Here is a 13,559-nt window from a genome sequence, read left to right on the forward strand (position 1 = left end):
GTTAGGGAGCTGGCACGTAACAGACATGCTGATTCATGTGAGCAGTGCGTGTCTTTAGACCACCAGCGGCCATGCAGCTGATAGGGGAACGTGTTTAAATGGCCGACTCACAGTCCATATTCCACCTGAAGAGGGCAGTCCCCTCACAGAGGACACGGAGGCTGCAGAAACAAACTCCACTACCAGCGCTCATCCTAGAACTACAACAAGGGTCAACGGCTCGTGTGTTCACACGAGCAAATGATGTCTCACAGTGGAGGCAACCGTTTAAGATCATTTACTATTTATTTCTGTACTGTAGGAGAATCAGACATGAATAATCTGGAAATTATTTGAGTCAGGAAAAATAGTGAAAAAGAAATGTATACACTTCCTTCTAACAAAACCAACGTGTGGCCAAAGATGAAATAAAATGTCAGTGTGTAAATATAAATGTTAGTGCATAAAAATGGATACAACTTGGAATTTGATGCCACTGGAGAAATCCTCTCTCGCGTCTCAGAACATCCGATCCGCGCGACGCCTCTGAAGGATACCCGGGGTTTCTAGCAACATGAAAGGGCTTTTATCTTAAGTCGATCAAACTCAAAATGCATTAACGGATCAAAATAGGAGACCTGATCCACAGTGTAGAATAAGTGCCAGCATTAACCTGCCAGACTGGGAGAGACTTTAACTGGTGTACAGCTCCGTCTGGGGCCCTCACGCTTGAACCTGGAAGATAGAACATAAAAACGATGTGGCTCACATTACTCCAGGCCAGATGTTCCACACATACGTGGAAACACGAACATGGTTAGTGGCGGATAAATAAAAAACGTTCAGATGAAAGAGAAAAAAGCAAGGCGTGGTAAGACAAAGCTAGGAACATGATGGAGGCACGGGGATGAGGGTGATGGACACTACATGATGGCTACTTAAATAATTCCTCTACTTGAGGCGTTCAATATTCAGAGAAAGCTGTTCTCCCATTCAGCTAACTGCAAACAGTTGGATTAAACCCCCCCAACAAGTTTCTCCTGAGCACTCTGAATGAAACATAATTATGTCGTAACGAGAGCTTCCTCCTTTTCATCTCTACGTGTGAGGTGAGAACTTAAAAACACGTATCTATGAACGCAAATGGAAAATGTGTAGATAAAGTGCTATATTGCTGCAGCAGATAAGGGGTTGGAGGGAAGGATAGTCCTACTTTCACCTTTATCTGTGTCCACAAGATGACCTTCCACACCCTGAATGGGGAGGGCGTTACCATGGTAACTGCCATGTCCCGCCTAACTCGGACATTGCTAAAGAGCATAATGTCGCAGTTCAAGTCCCCTGCAAAGACAAAGATGGCCTTATAAGTAAGGGACAAAATGTCAGGGATAGAAGACAAACGACAGCGTTATCGCCGCACAGGCACAATTTGATGCTGTGAATTTGACAAGCGGTGTCAACTAACACATCTCAGAAAAAAAAGATCATCGCAGCTCCTCTCCGTTTCCTGGAATCTAGCTGAGTGCATGAAAAACAGTTCGGATGACATGACATCAGCTGACATATCGCAGCACTAAATTGCAACCCATGAAGACCATCACGCATAAATCACAAGGCTGTGAGATTCAGCGGATTGACGATGCATTACCACATCCACGCTCTTTAATGGCTGTTTTGGCTTACTGCTGGGAGCTCTCAATTACACACGTTTGACCAAGAAAGGCTTAAACTCACCAGGGATTTCGGCAAAGTGGTTCAGACATGAATAATATTTTGGGAAATATAACAAACATTTAAAGCCTTTTTTTATGGCTGCTGCAAGTCAAACTGATTACTACAACAACAAAAAATGGCACAAAATTACATTAATTCATTGAAAATGGTAAATGAATGATGAAAAAAAATGTTTTCCTAAAATATTAACAAATGGATGAAAAGTGTTTGCTCAAAAAAGGTTGTTTTTTTTATAAGTTCATTCTTGCTTTTGCCCAGTTGTACTTTCTAACATGATACATGCATCAAGAGATACACACGGGGAACAATGTGTAGTTCCTGCCGTGTGTAATCAGGGTGTGGGTAATCATCGGGCCAGAGGCAACCAGGTCAGGACTAGATAAGAAAAAGTTCACCCCCTGCTGTCTGGTCCACCCCAGATGCCATCACAGTATGCTAATGAGCCCGGGGGCCTTTAAGTGTCGGCGGCCAGCGGCCAGAAGGGTGAGAAGCTCCAGACGTGGACACGCAGAGGCCACAGAACCGGGCCGACGCCAGAAGGTGAGAACACACACAGAAGGAGAGGGCGCTTCGTGGCGCCGCAGCAGGTTCCAGCGCTACCATTTTCTTTTCTATTGCTGTAAAATATTATTTCTCTGGCTGGCATTTGAAGGCGTTCCTTTTTATTCGCTCCAAAAGACCATCTTTTCCAGATGATTAACATTTTCACTGGTTGACCTTCTCTGCCGAGCATCACTAATGAGCCGTCAACCTCCGCCTTGCAGATCACAAACACAGGAAATTGCTGCTAACTGTTATGTCTTGTACCCCGGACAGGATATCATCTTATACTGTAAGTTTATTAAAGAGACACTACAGTATAGATGATGTACTATCCAGGGTCTCATTCCCCCCGCCGACACCATCAGCGCACGCTAACCGACTGCTCAGAGGAGAGGCCGTCAAACCGTTACCATTACTGAGTTTCAGTTATGGTAAGGGTTATACGGCCCTCGCTCAATGTCATCTGCGCCGGGAGGACGAGGAGAGTTGTGTGATGGACGTGTTGTATGTGAACCCCTGGAGGGCATCCGCATGTCAATAAACATTGTGGTTCCCAAAACAAAACAAAAAGTTTCTTCATTACTTTCATTTAGAAAACAACGTTGAAGTCAGGGTTTCAAATATTCAACAATATATACAATGTCTGTAAGGATTCCTTTAATGTGCTGGCTGACGTGCATTAGGCTGCAGAACGAGCGAGCAGCAGTTGTCTAAGTGGGGATCTGCGCTGCGCAGGGCGTCTTTATCTAATCACCGGGAAGCAGCCGCAGCGCAGAGCGGGGAGCGCTTGAGGGGCTGACGCAGCTTCTGTGGGACATCCAAAGCCTCCCCCCCCTCCCTCCCTCCTGTCGCACAGCGCTTTAGGCCACTAGCTGGTTATTCAGCGAGATGCCCCGGATAGAGTAACTGCTGAGTTACCTCACAGGCAAGCGGGAACGAATCCAATCACCATTATCTGACCCATTTTAGCATTGCGTTAGTGCTCCATTTTGCCATCCATTAGGGAGACGATTCGGCCCTTGGGGGCCGAGCTGGGCTTTATAAGAGCCCGAAAAAGAAGCTGAGTGGGGGGCAGGACGAGAGAAAAGGGGGAAGAAAGCGGCGTAACAAAAAAAAGAAGAAAAAAAAAAGAGATAGTCGCGGGGATGGATGGCCACACTTGAAAAGGCCGCAGAGAGGGCTAAAGTGGTGTGGGAGTGGAGGGAACAGGGCTGGATGGTACATCAGGGACGTTTGAGTGAACATGACTGGAGGCCCCGCTCGCTCTGAGAGGCAGAGATAAACCACCGCCCTCTTCACAGGTCACCGGACCTGCTCATCCACGGATACACAGGGTCAAAACATCCATTTGGTGGGAGTGTGTGTCGTGTTCGGTGCCTGAAATATACCTCGGCTAAATAAAGGCCAATAATTCAATTTTACAAGCATTTGTGGCCTGCTTTTAATGTGAATACGTTCATCACTCTGCAGATGTGTCAAACTTGAGTTTGCCTTGGTAAATAATAATGAACTATCGTCATTACAACAGCCAGGTCTTCTGAGGGTGTGTGGAAGAATGCTACTGTTGAATCAAAATAGTTCCTTTAAACGGTCCATCTCAGCTCCACGTCTGACTCACGATGGGATCTTATCCTTTGTTCCGCTTTGGGATGCTGTCTTTTGTAGGGACAATGAGTCGCCTCTCCACCATTTAAAGTCCTTCCATCGCTCTTCACTTCCTCAGCTTGACTGTAAGCTTCAGCTTCACTTCCCTCAGGAAGACACGGGTCAGGTCCTCACTCGCCTCCTGGGCGATGCGTGCTACCATCTGGCCGGCTGTGCCGATCACCATCCTCTGTACACACAAGAAATACATCAGGCACCAGTAGCACACATATAGAACCAGAGGTTTTATCACTGCTTTCTATAAAAGATACTTGGTCCATTTAGCATAATATGAATTACTTTGTTTAAATATCTACTGAATAGCGTCACTGAGGCTTCTGTCCAAGGCTTATTTTTTATCTTAGGGATTGCAACAAGCTCACAAATTGATAGATATGTAATCTCAGTTGACTTATTGTTATACCAGAAAATATTTGTTACACAGAGGAGATTTCTGCAGACATTCCTGCAGACAGATGCAAGCATTTCAGCACCAAAGATACAGCATTAAATATTCTTTTTCATTAAATATGTATGGTTTCGAAAGTCTGCTCAAATATTTACAAAGTTAAAAACACAAGGCAAAGAAAGGAATGTGGAGAAACTGTGTAATGGAAAATAAATATTAGAACCCATCAGAGGCCACAGGTGGAGGGAAAGACTCCACTTCCAGCTTTCAAACAGCGGTACTTCTTACAGAGTCGTCTGTTCGTGCTGCATTCATGTTACGGCTGATTCAAGACCAGGAGAGAACATTTATTTCAGTGTCCCCATCGCACTTACCATGTGAGTGTCTTTCTTTGCATAAAGTTTCACCCAAATGTCCAGCTCGCTGTTTTCTCCATCTTGCCAGAGTTCAATTGACTGAAAGGGAAAATCTTTTGATTATTATAACTTCTACATGAGGTCACTGTGGAACAGCAGCCGTTGGCTGAGAGTCCACCGCTAAATATCCCAGAACTTTTATTTTTTTTGTGAAGAAAAAGTGCTACAGCAGCAGAAGACCACACCTGGTGCCACTCCTGTCAGCTGAGAACAGGGGGCCGAGGTCCCAATCTCCCCCTAAACCCTGAACCCTTAAGGACTTCACTGACGTCACCCGGTAAGTGGTTGAGTGTGAGAGTCGTGAGGGCTTTAAATGGTGTAAAAATGAATGCGACAGCACTTTGCTGCAACATGTCCCGTCACCATGACAACGTCAAAAACTATGACTTATTATACAATAAAGGGTATTTATTTATTACGTTTTACTGTCTGATTTGAACGTCTCATTTTATTATGGGTAATGAACTCAGTGGGTAATTAACTTGGGGTTAAGTCACCATCCAATGCTGAACCACGGAAAGGCTGCATGATGTCGGCCTGAGAGCCATCGAACCCTCAACCATTTGACAATGGGACATCCCTAAACCCGGGAGCGCCTCAAATTCTGTGATTGCCTACGGGTGCAGATTGGGATTGGGCGTCAAACTATTTGACTACTAGTATTGTTGCTGACCAAGTCCATCCCTTTGTGACCACAGTGTACCATCTTCTGATGGATGCAGCACCACCAGCACCATCACCATGTCACAAAGCTCATATTGTCTTGAACTGGTTTCTTGAACATGACAATGAGTTCACTGTACTTCAATGGCCTCCAGTTCTCACATCTCAATCCAATAGAGCACCTTTGGGATGTGGCGGAACAGGAGATTTGCATCATAGATGTGCAGCCACCAAATCTACGGCAACTCTGTGATTCTATTGTGTTAATATGCACCAAAATCTCTCAGGAATGTTTTCAACACTTTGTTGAAAGTAACAAGTGCACTTAATAAAGTGGCCGGTGAGCCTATCTGTGTGTGTGTGTGTGTGTGTGTGTGTGGCAGTCAGAGGGTGCGATGAAACACCTTTAGCTCTGGGGACTCTGCAGAAGCAGTAAATGCAGAAAGAATCCATGATAATTAACATGCAGGGAGCAATATAAATATAAAAGGTGTAGCAGATGGATACTGATGCCAAAATCCTCAACGGAGCGCAAGTCAACACGGGGAGTAAAATTGAGTGCAAAAGGCATTAAATAAACAGTGTGGGGGCGATGTGATGGGTGGAGTCAGTCAGCTTATCATCACGCCTGATTCACAGCAGGTCCTCGCACTAACTGCTTCACCTGTGTCATTGAATAGGGCACTTCCTGGGGCAGGTACTCCAGCAGCTTCTCCCTGATGGTGTTGCTGAGGACCTCCTCTGGACTCTGGTCGGTCAGGACCTCACTGTGGTACTGCCACGGTCCTGGTTTGGCCCCGGCCATGAAGTATTTCTATGGCGACAAGATAGAAAAGAAAGATATGGAATTATGGTTAATGCCATCGAATCAAAACTAACTGATACAAAATAAAAACGGCACTGAGCTAAAGACATACAGATAAGCTGCACCGAGTATGTTCTGTTATCAGTCATTAAAAAGATAATGCAAGAAGAACTTATGACACTTGTTGTCTTGTTTACCTTCAGCGTCTCCACGTCCTCTCTGTCCACAGCGGAGAGCATGAAGATGTCCTTGAAGAGAGGCCAGCCCCGCTGGCTACTCAGCGCCTTCAGCTGCTCTCGGCTCAGCGCAGAGTCCGGCCCGTCGCTGCCCCGGTGACCCCCCGCGCTATCGGCGGGCCCCTCCGTGCCGTCATCGTCAGCCGGTGACTCCGAAAAATCCTTCTCTTCTCTTCTTTCAGCCCACGGTGGCTTGATCGCCGGCTTGACGCGCATTCGCCGTCCGTTCACCACTCCGCACGTCAGCTCGGCCGTGATGCTCAGCAGCCGGTCCTTGGCCTTGACCTTGTCAACCTGAAGAACAGAGGAACAGAACTCTTTCAATGTTTTGGGTAATTGCTTGAGTCCTGCGATAATCTAGATGTTTCTGATTGTCAACAGATCCAAAGAAAAGCCCCAAACCATCAATAAATGAACAAAACTAACATGGCGACAGGCTTGATTTCACGTACACCGACCTGCTGGTGTAAATACTCAATAGAGCACCATATTGATTAATCTGGACTCTAAAATAATCCCCAATGAATCCGGTAACGTCTCCTATGTAAGTAAAGTTTACTGAAATGACTCTCAAGGTATCCATGACCCTTTTAAGATCCAGGTGTTAACTTGCATTGACTGGTCCTGTATCAATCTGGGGAGGAATACCTTATTGAGCACCAGGATAGCAGGGATGTCAGGGTGCTGGGCCAAGCATTTGAGCACCTCGAAGTCGAGCCTGCTGCACATCCATCTGTCCGATACATCCACCAGGACCACCACTGGGAATGGACACAGTCTCATTTTATACGCCCCAGAAACTCAGCGCCATGTTTCTCTTTCAACGTTAAATCTGTGCCAAAAAGGAAACTAATTAAAAAGCTCAGAGTGAAAAATTACAACATACTAAGGTCGGCTTCTTTGACCGTGTTCCAGGGATCCGTGAGCAGAGACTTCTCCAGCTGGTGTCTGTGGAAACAGAGGGTCCTCTCATATACTAGACTGTGTGATTTCACTGCGTATAGACTGCTGACTGAGGATACCAAAACACACCTTTTGACCTTCGATACAGAGGTGAGACCGGGAGTGTCCAGTAAAATCTGCAAAAAATGAAGAGCACTCAATTTAAAAGTGTGTATATATATTTATATTTATATATTATAGTTGTTGTATTATACCAGAAAAGACACAAGAACGCCCTTACGATCTGCGTGTCATCCTCGGTTAGGACGCCCATGGCTCGGGACCGCGTTGTGTGCACTTTCTTGGATACAGCAAACACCTTGAAGAGATAATTGTTGGCTTTACAAAGTGACCTCCATGTGTGCGGGTTCAAGAGAAGGACACTTGAGACAAACACCTTTATGCCAAGGAGCTGATTGGACAGTGTGGACTTCCCAGCATTTGGGGCGCCAATAACGGCCACTTTCAAAACCTTTGGGTTGTCAGGTTGATCTGGATGTCTCAGTAACAAAGACATTTGTTCGCCTGAAAACACACAAACAGAACGTATCACTGGTGGCGTTGTAACAGTAAGTATGGCATCATATTATTGAGTTTGATCACAATATCGGAGGCCGCCTGATGGATTACCGCTGTCCGGCGGAACCGAGGCTGGAAGGCGGTAGAGAGCGCCGTCTTCCTCGGCTGCTTTGCCTTTAATCAGCCTGTTGAGAAACGCTTCTGATGTAATGAAACAAGCCGGAGTGAAGATGCATCCGGCCGCCCCCCCTCGGCCGCAGGTCGCCCTTCCTGTAAAGACATCAACATCTCCATCACCTGGCTGCCTGATTCAATGTGCTCACTTTGCATGCAGAGTAGTGCTTCGTGTGAATCTCCTCCTAAAGTCAATAAATTCATTACAGAGCCCTCAGAAGGACAGCACAGATTGTGCCGTCACCTGGGAACTGCAGAAATGTAACCGTTAAAAGCTTTAAACTGTTTTACCCCAAAAATGACAACTCTGCCTGTAGCTAATGAGCCATGAAGTATTGTTATTGTCGTTGGTGATCAAACTAGAGCTTATTATATATAATAGTGATTATTATATCACTACGGTTTGGAGTTAACTAAAACTAAAATCTTGTGCAGGAACGTGTTGTAGAGCGATTGCCCTGCATGTGTGTGCAGAAAAACACATGCGTGACCAGTGGATTCAAGCCACATTCTGCTTATTAATAAATAAAGTCCATCCTGTCTATTGTTCAGGGCAGTTTCAGAGATGACACATCAACCTCCGATTCGAGGTGAGCACAGAAGAGCTGTTCCTCTTTCAGCAGTTTGGTGTGCAGTGAAGCTCGGACATCCAGCTGAATCAGCCATGAAACAGACACACGCCTGTGAGTGGGGGCGGGGCTTTAAGTACCACGTGTGTAGGTCTAGTTTTACGAATAACAAATCCCCACTTCTTCACCTCTCATGTTGGCACCATTATTCATTTACTCTGCTCGATCCATATATATATTATATACATAATGTACAGTATAAATACACTAATATATGACCTATACAGTGTACAGTATAATGTACAGTAGATACTGTTCTCTGTATTCTCTCACCCTGCTCCCTTTAAATACATGTTTACGCAGTAAACGTCTTTCGCATTAATCTCGTGTATCTCTTAGCAAGCAGCTCTACACATTGCTTCGAGTGGATTGAAGGGGACGCGCTTTGCGACTGACCCGCCGCGAGGAGCCGTGACGCCCGGTCCTCCGGGGCCGCCAGCCGGGAGAGGACGGCGCCGTCTCGGAGGAGGCGACCGCACACTCTGAGAGCCATTTGGACCGCTTCTGTTCGCGGAGACGATGCGACACGGTTGTCAGTCGTTTCAGAGGTGAACCGCTTGTTTACGTTCACATTGACTGCCGGGGGGAACCATGTTGCCTTGACCGAAGAGGAGACTTCTTCCGCTGTGAAGAAGGTGCTCGCGGATGCTCGCGTGGAGCCTACAGCGCCCCCTGGCGACTGGGAACATGTATTACCAAAATATGTTAGACATGCACGGGATTTGGCATCAATTTCAGGACCAAATGAGTTGGAACACGACTGGAAGTAAGTGCTGGTCACGTAAGCTACTTATGCTGCATGTAGCCAACGTGTGTATATATACATATATATATATATATATATATATATATATATATATATATATATATATATATATATATATATATATATATATATATATATATATATATATATATACAGCTTGTCACAGTGCACAAAACACATCGCCGACTTGAGCAACACAGATTTCAAAATCAATGAGAGCGCTCAAAGGATCTTTAGACTGGGGGGACATTTTGTGGATGACTTTGTGAGGGATGGTGCGTCAATAACCACAAATCATTCTGCACCGTGCAGACTTTTTTTTCTCCATCCCTTCCTCGTCCCTTGAGTACAAAAAAACAGAGCTCATACCCGGGGGGGCTTGAAGCCCAGCGGTGTCAGTGTTGTTGAGGATATATCGAACATCCACGCTCGAGGCAAAAAAAACACAGCAGGAGCTCACACCCTGCAGCTCCTCAGCGCTAATTCCCGGTGGCAAGCTGATATAATGTCTGTAAGGTTAATTGTCACACTAAATGGACACCGTTTTGCATATTGATTGATTACTGTAACATGTTGTTTTCTTCTGTGTGGCAAAGCCAGGCAGAGCAGATGTCTCCCCGCAGTCCATCAAACACGCCGGCTGTGAGTCCTCGAGGACTTGCTCAGGGCGGAACAAACCTCCACTGGGGAGGATGATGAAGGATATCAGGTAGCTCACAATCTGTCATCATCTAACTCTAAAAGCTCGGTAGCAATAGAGGGGAAACGAAAAATGGAGCTTTTAGCAGACACTTACTGCCAAATTTCCAATTGAACTAGAAACCAAAAGGATATTTGAGGATCAGTAATGTTTGAACTTTCTCTCTATCGGCCTCCCTCCCACTCTCTCTCCCTCTCAAATTCATTCAAGGCCCTTTTCTCCCTCCGGGCTTTCCTCACATGGCCATTTTACGTGGGAGGGTATCAGAGTTCTTTCTATGACTGCATTAACTTTGGCCTTCAGAAAGAGCTCTCTCTCTCTCTTCCTCTCTCTCTCTCCCTCTCTCTCGCTCTCCACGAAAAAAGACAAAAGGCTTCGCCTGCAGACCATTTAATCATAAGCTGTAGCGCACTTTTCCATCTGAAGTGCACTTGCCAATGAGATTCACCGCGGTGTGATGGAAATCCTCCCCGTGCTGCTCCAATTTGTTGTGCTGTCAATTAATCAATTTTGTTTTCTGTAATTTAAACTAAACTCTCTGTATTGATGGGGGATAGGTCAAATTGCCCTGAATATACAGCATTTCTCTGCTGGATATGTCAGACTTTCTTTCACATGGGCCTGTGCTCTGAAAGAGCCTCTTGTTGATAACACGTGCTGGGATTAGACATGCAGTTACTGGCAGCTTCTGCAGTAATAGGAAGATCTGCCTGCTCATGAATACCAAAGTTCTCAGAGTAATATGCCATGGGGCAACTTAAAAAGGAAGCAAAAAAAACCCCAATCTGTCATTGCGTCAGAGCATCCTCCGCTCCATCGCTCCATCACCGCTGATTGCTGTGAGAGACGTGATGCTGTGCAGCTGGCTCTCTGTGAAACAGCAGCTCCTGAATTTTCTTCACGCCGCGGAGTCCAACGTAGATATGTGCTATTAGCAAAGGCTCCCGCAGATTAGCGGGTGGATGGATAAACCTTCCCACAAGGAATGAGAAAACGGTGATATTTCACTGTCACTTCTTGCCTGATGCCCCAAAGGTCCCCCAAGGTCCCTCCATTCAGCAATCACTACTCCATTCGTCTGTGTTTTAAAAGGAGGTGATTTAGCTCCCAAATTACCCATATAGGTCACACTGATGCTCTGATTGTACAATCTCTCGCTCGGTGGGGGAGATAAAGGGGGCGAGAAACTTTTATTCATTCTAGACCTGCAATCGACGGGACTTGTCTGTGAAGTGGATCAATAAAGCCTCTCTTTGAAATCATCAATCACGTCGGTGGTGAATATAAAAAGTGTAATTAGGAACAGCGTCCTTAAACATCCCGTATTGATGTCTTTTTCGGCATGGAGAAAGACACCATTCGGCATCATTAACTTTGTATTATTACGTGATGGATCCCGCTGCTGCTACTTCCCCACCTGCTGAACTCTGAGCGCTCCGTGTGATTGGGCTTTCAGACCGAATTCTCCCCTCTTTCACTTGCTGATGGAGGAAGTGAAGCTTGCATGCCTGGAGTATTGTAATATGGCCGGTCCGTACTGGAGCCCAGGCCTGCACCGTGCGTGGTCTCAGGACTGTTTTTGGAGTTAAACGTTTGTAATTTTCCCTCTAGGTCATTTGATTACTTTTGTGCAGGTTCTAGCCTGAGATAACATGACGTAGTGAGGTCACACATTTTTAGGACTTGCCACAATGTTCACTATCGTCCATCTGTCTCTCTCTGGTAATAAAATAACATCAATACTGTGGAGAGGGCAGGTGGGTGGTTGTAATGGAGTCATTTATTTTGGTTGTCACAGAAATATAAGTGTTTGATTAGGGAGCCACACACACATCAGGCTGCACAAATAGAATCTTTCATCAAATCACAAAGCATGTGACACTATTGAACGCAGAGTCTTCTTTCTGGGTTTTTGTCTTACCCACACAAGATTCACAGAACGATGTGTGCAGAGCGCAGCGATGCAAGGTGTAAGGTTGATACAGCTCAAGGCAAGGCGGTGTACCAGATGAGTATTTGGACCAGTCAAACGCATGAACAAGATGTGTGCTTTAATGCAAACACGAATGATTATCAGTATTAAATGACTGAGTGAATTAGAGATTTGTGACTTCCTCAGAAACACTGGTTCCTCAGGGGGTTTAATTTAAAGAGTCTGTTCACCTAAATTATGGTGCTGTATTTTAATTGATTTAGGTTTATTGTTACGGTATAGGCAACATCTTGCGTTGTGGATTTCAGGAAGAATGCAGCCCCACCTTCTCCCATTACCTCGGGTGACTCCCCCGTCGACGCTGTCGAGTCCTTTCGTTTCCTGGAAGACAATGATGATGCACTTCTACACCACCATCATTGAGTCCATCCTTTGCTCCGCCATTACCGTCACAAGAGCAGGCTGCAGCGTGTCATCTGTTCTGCAGAGAAGGTGATCGGCTGCAATCTGCTGTCTCTCCAGGACTTGTTCACTTCAAGTACCCTGAAGCGAGCAAAATATATATTTTATTTTATATTATTTTTATATTCTGTTGTTAATTTAACTGTAAATGATTCTCTTTTGTTCAATGAAATGTATGCACCACCCACCATGACAATTTCCCAATATACTTATGCAAATAAATGTCTCTGATTCTCAGTGCTGCTCAGTAAGTAAGTAATATGGTGACCTTTATAAATATTGCTTTTGGAGCATCAAGGCTCACTGAATGGTTTGAGGGTTATGAAAATGATTTGTGAATGGCCTTCAAAGTCACCTGATCCCTTCAACGGAATCATGAGAGATGAATCCAGAGCAAAATGTCAAATCACTACCGCCAATAAACCTCAAGTCAATCCAACAAACAAAAGTGAAACCATTAATGCACATTGAAGCTGCTCTGCAGGGTTGTGATGCCCATTACCGTAAGAAATGTTAAGTTGTTTTTTTTCCAACTGAAACATGTTATAACTTATTATTGCTTACTAAATGCTACGTCATTATTGTATAACAAATCTGCTTCCATACCAACGTCAAAGGTGGGGATTATTGATTTCACCAGAAAGATGAGGGGTACACTGTCTTACAGTCCCAATTGATCCTAAGAATAAAAGCTGCAACATTTATTAGATAAACAAAGTGCTACAAAAAGACACTTACTCATTGTTAAAAATGCGAATAGTTGAATATAGCCAAGATTATGGGGGATTTTCATTTTAATTTAAGTCGTAGTACATTTCCGTTAACACAAACATATTGAAATATGAATACATCCAATGATTCACATGTACTTTTACGTCTCGCAGTCGGCACAATGATTTAACATGTTATTTTCACCTTCCGCTTGGTAAACGTCCTGCTAACACTACAGTGTAGTCCTGATAATAACAGCCTTCCAATTAAAGCCCACACCGACTGTCCCTTTAA

At 44.9% G+C, this 13,559-nt stretch overlaps 1 protein-coding gene and 1 long non-coding RNA gene across 2 annotated transcripts; both read right to left on the minus strand.

Moving 5' to 3' along the window:
• Positions 1 to 266: 266 nt before the first annotated feature.
• On the minus strand, positions 267 to 1,322 carry LOC144410303 (uncharacterized). Its single transcript, XR_013468270.1, has 4 exons — positions 1,199 to 1,322; positions 653 to 714; positions 457 to 545; positions 267 to 321 (listed from the first exon to the last, which is right to left on the minus strand). It is a non-coding gene; the product is annotated as an uncharacterized LOC144410303 (long non-coding RNA).
• Positions 1,323 to 3,672: 2,350 nt separating this feature from the next.
• On the minus strand, positions 3,673 to 9,342 carry eral1 (Era-like 12S mitochondrial rRNA chaperone 1). The gene is made up of 11 exons (XM_040182414.2): positions 9,090 to 9,342; positions 8,002 to 8,160; positions 7,769 to 7,896; positions 7,613 to 7,690; positions 7,462 to 7,508; positions 7,316 to 7,377; positions 7,078 to 7,190; positions 6,391 to 6,723; positions 6,053 to 6,202; positions 4,684 to 4,764; positions 3,673 to 4,090 (listed from the first exon to the last, which is right to left on the minus strand). Exons 1-11 carry the CDS (start codon positions 9,184 to 9,186, stop codon positions 3,968 to 3,970), a joined length of 1,371 nt encoding a protein of 456 aa, XP_040038348.2. The 5' UTR covers positions 9,187 to 9,342; the 3' UTR covers positions 3,673 to 3,967.
• Positions 9,343 to 13,559: the final 4,217 nt, after the last annotated feature.

Source organism: Gasterosteus aculeatus, chromosome 7, assembly GCF_964276395.1.
Source record: "Gasterosteus aculeatus chromosome 7, fGasAcu3.hap1.1, whole genome shotgun sequence".
In the NCBI taxonomy this organism is placed as follows: Eukaryota; Metazoa; Chordata; class Actinopteri; order Perciformes; family Gasterosteidae; genus Gasterosteus; species Gasterosteus aculeatus.

What these genes read in the sequence shown, in the direction of transcription:
- eral1 (XM_040182414.2), bottom strand. Translation starts at nt 9,186, where the DNA reads ATGGCTCTCAGAGTGTGCGGTCGCCTCCTCCGAGACGGCGCCGTCCTC. An exon ending in CTCGGTTCCGCCGGACAGCG is followed by an intron (nt 7,897 to 8,001) that starts GTAATCCATCAG and finishes GTGTGTTTTCAG; the next exon opens with GCGAACAAATGTCTTTGTTA. An exon ending in ATCAGCTCCTTGGCATAAAG is followed by an intron (nt 7,691 to 7,768) that starts GTGTTTGTCTCA and finishes TATCTCTTCAAG; the next exon opens with GTGTTTGCTGTATCCAAGAA.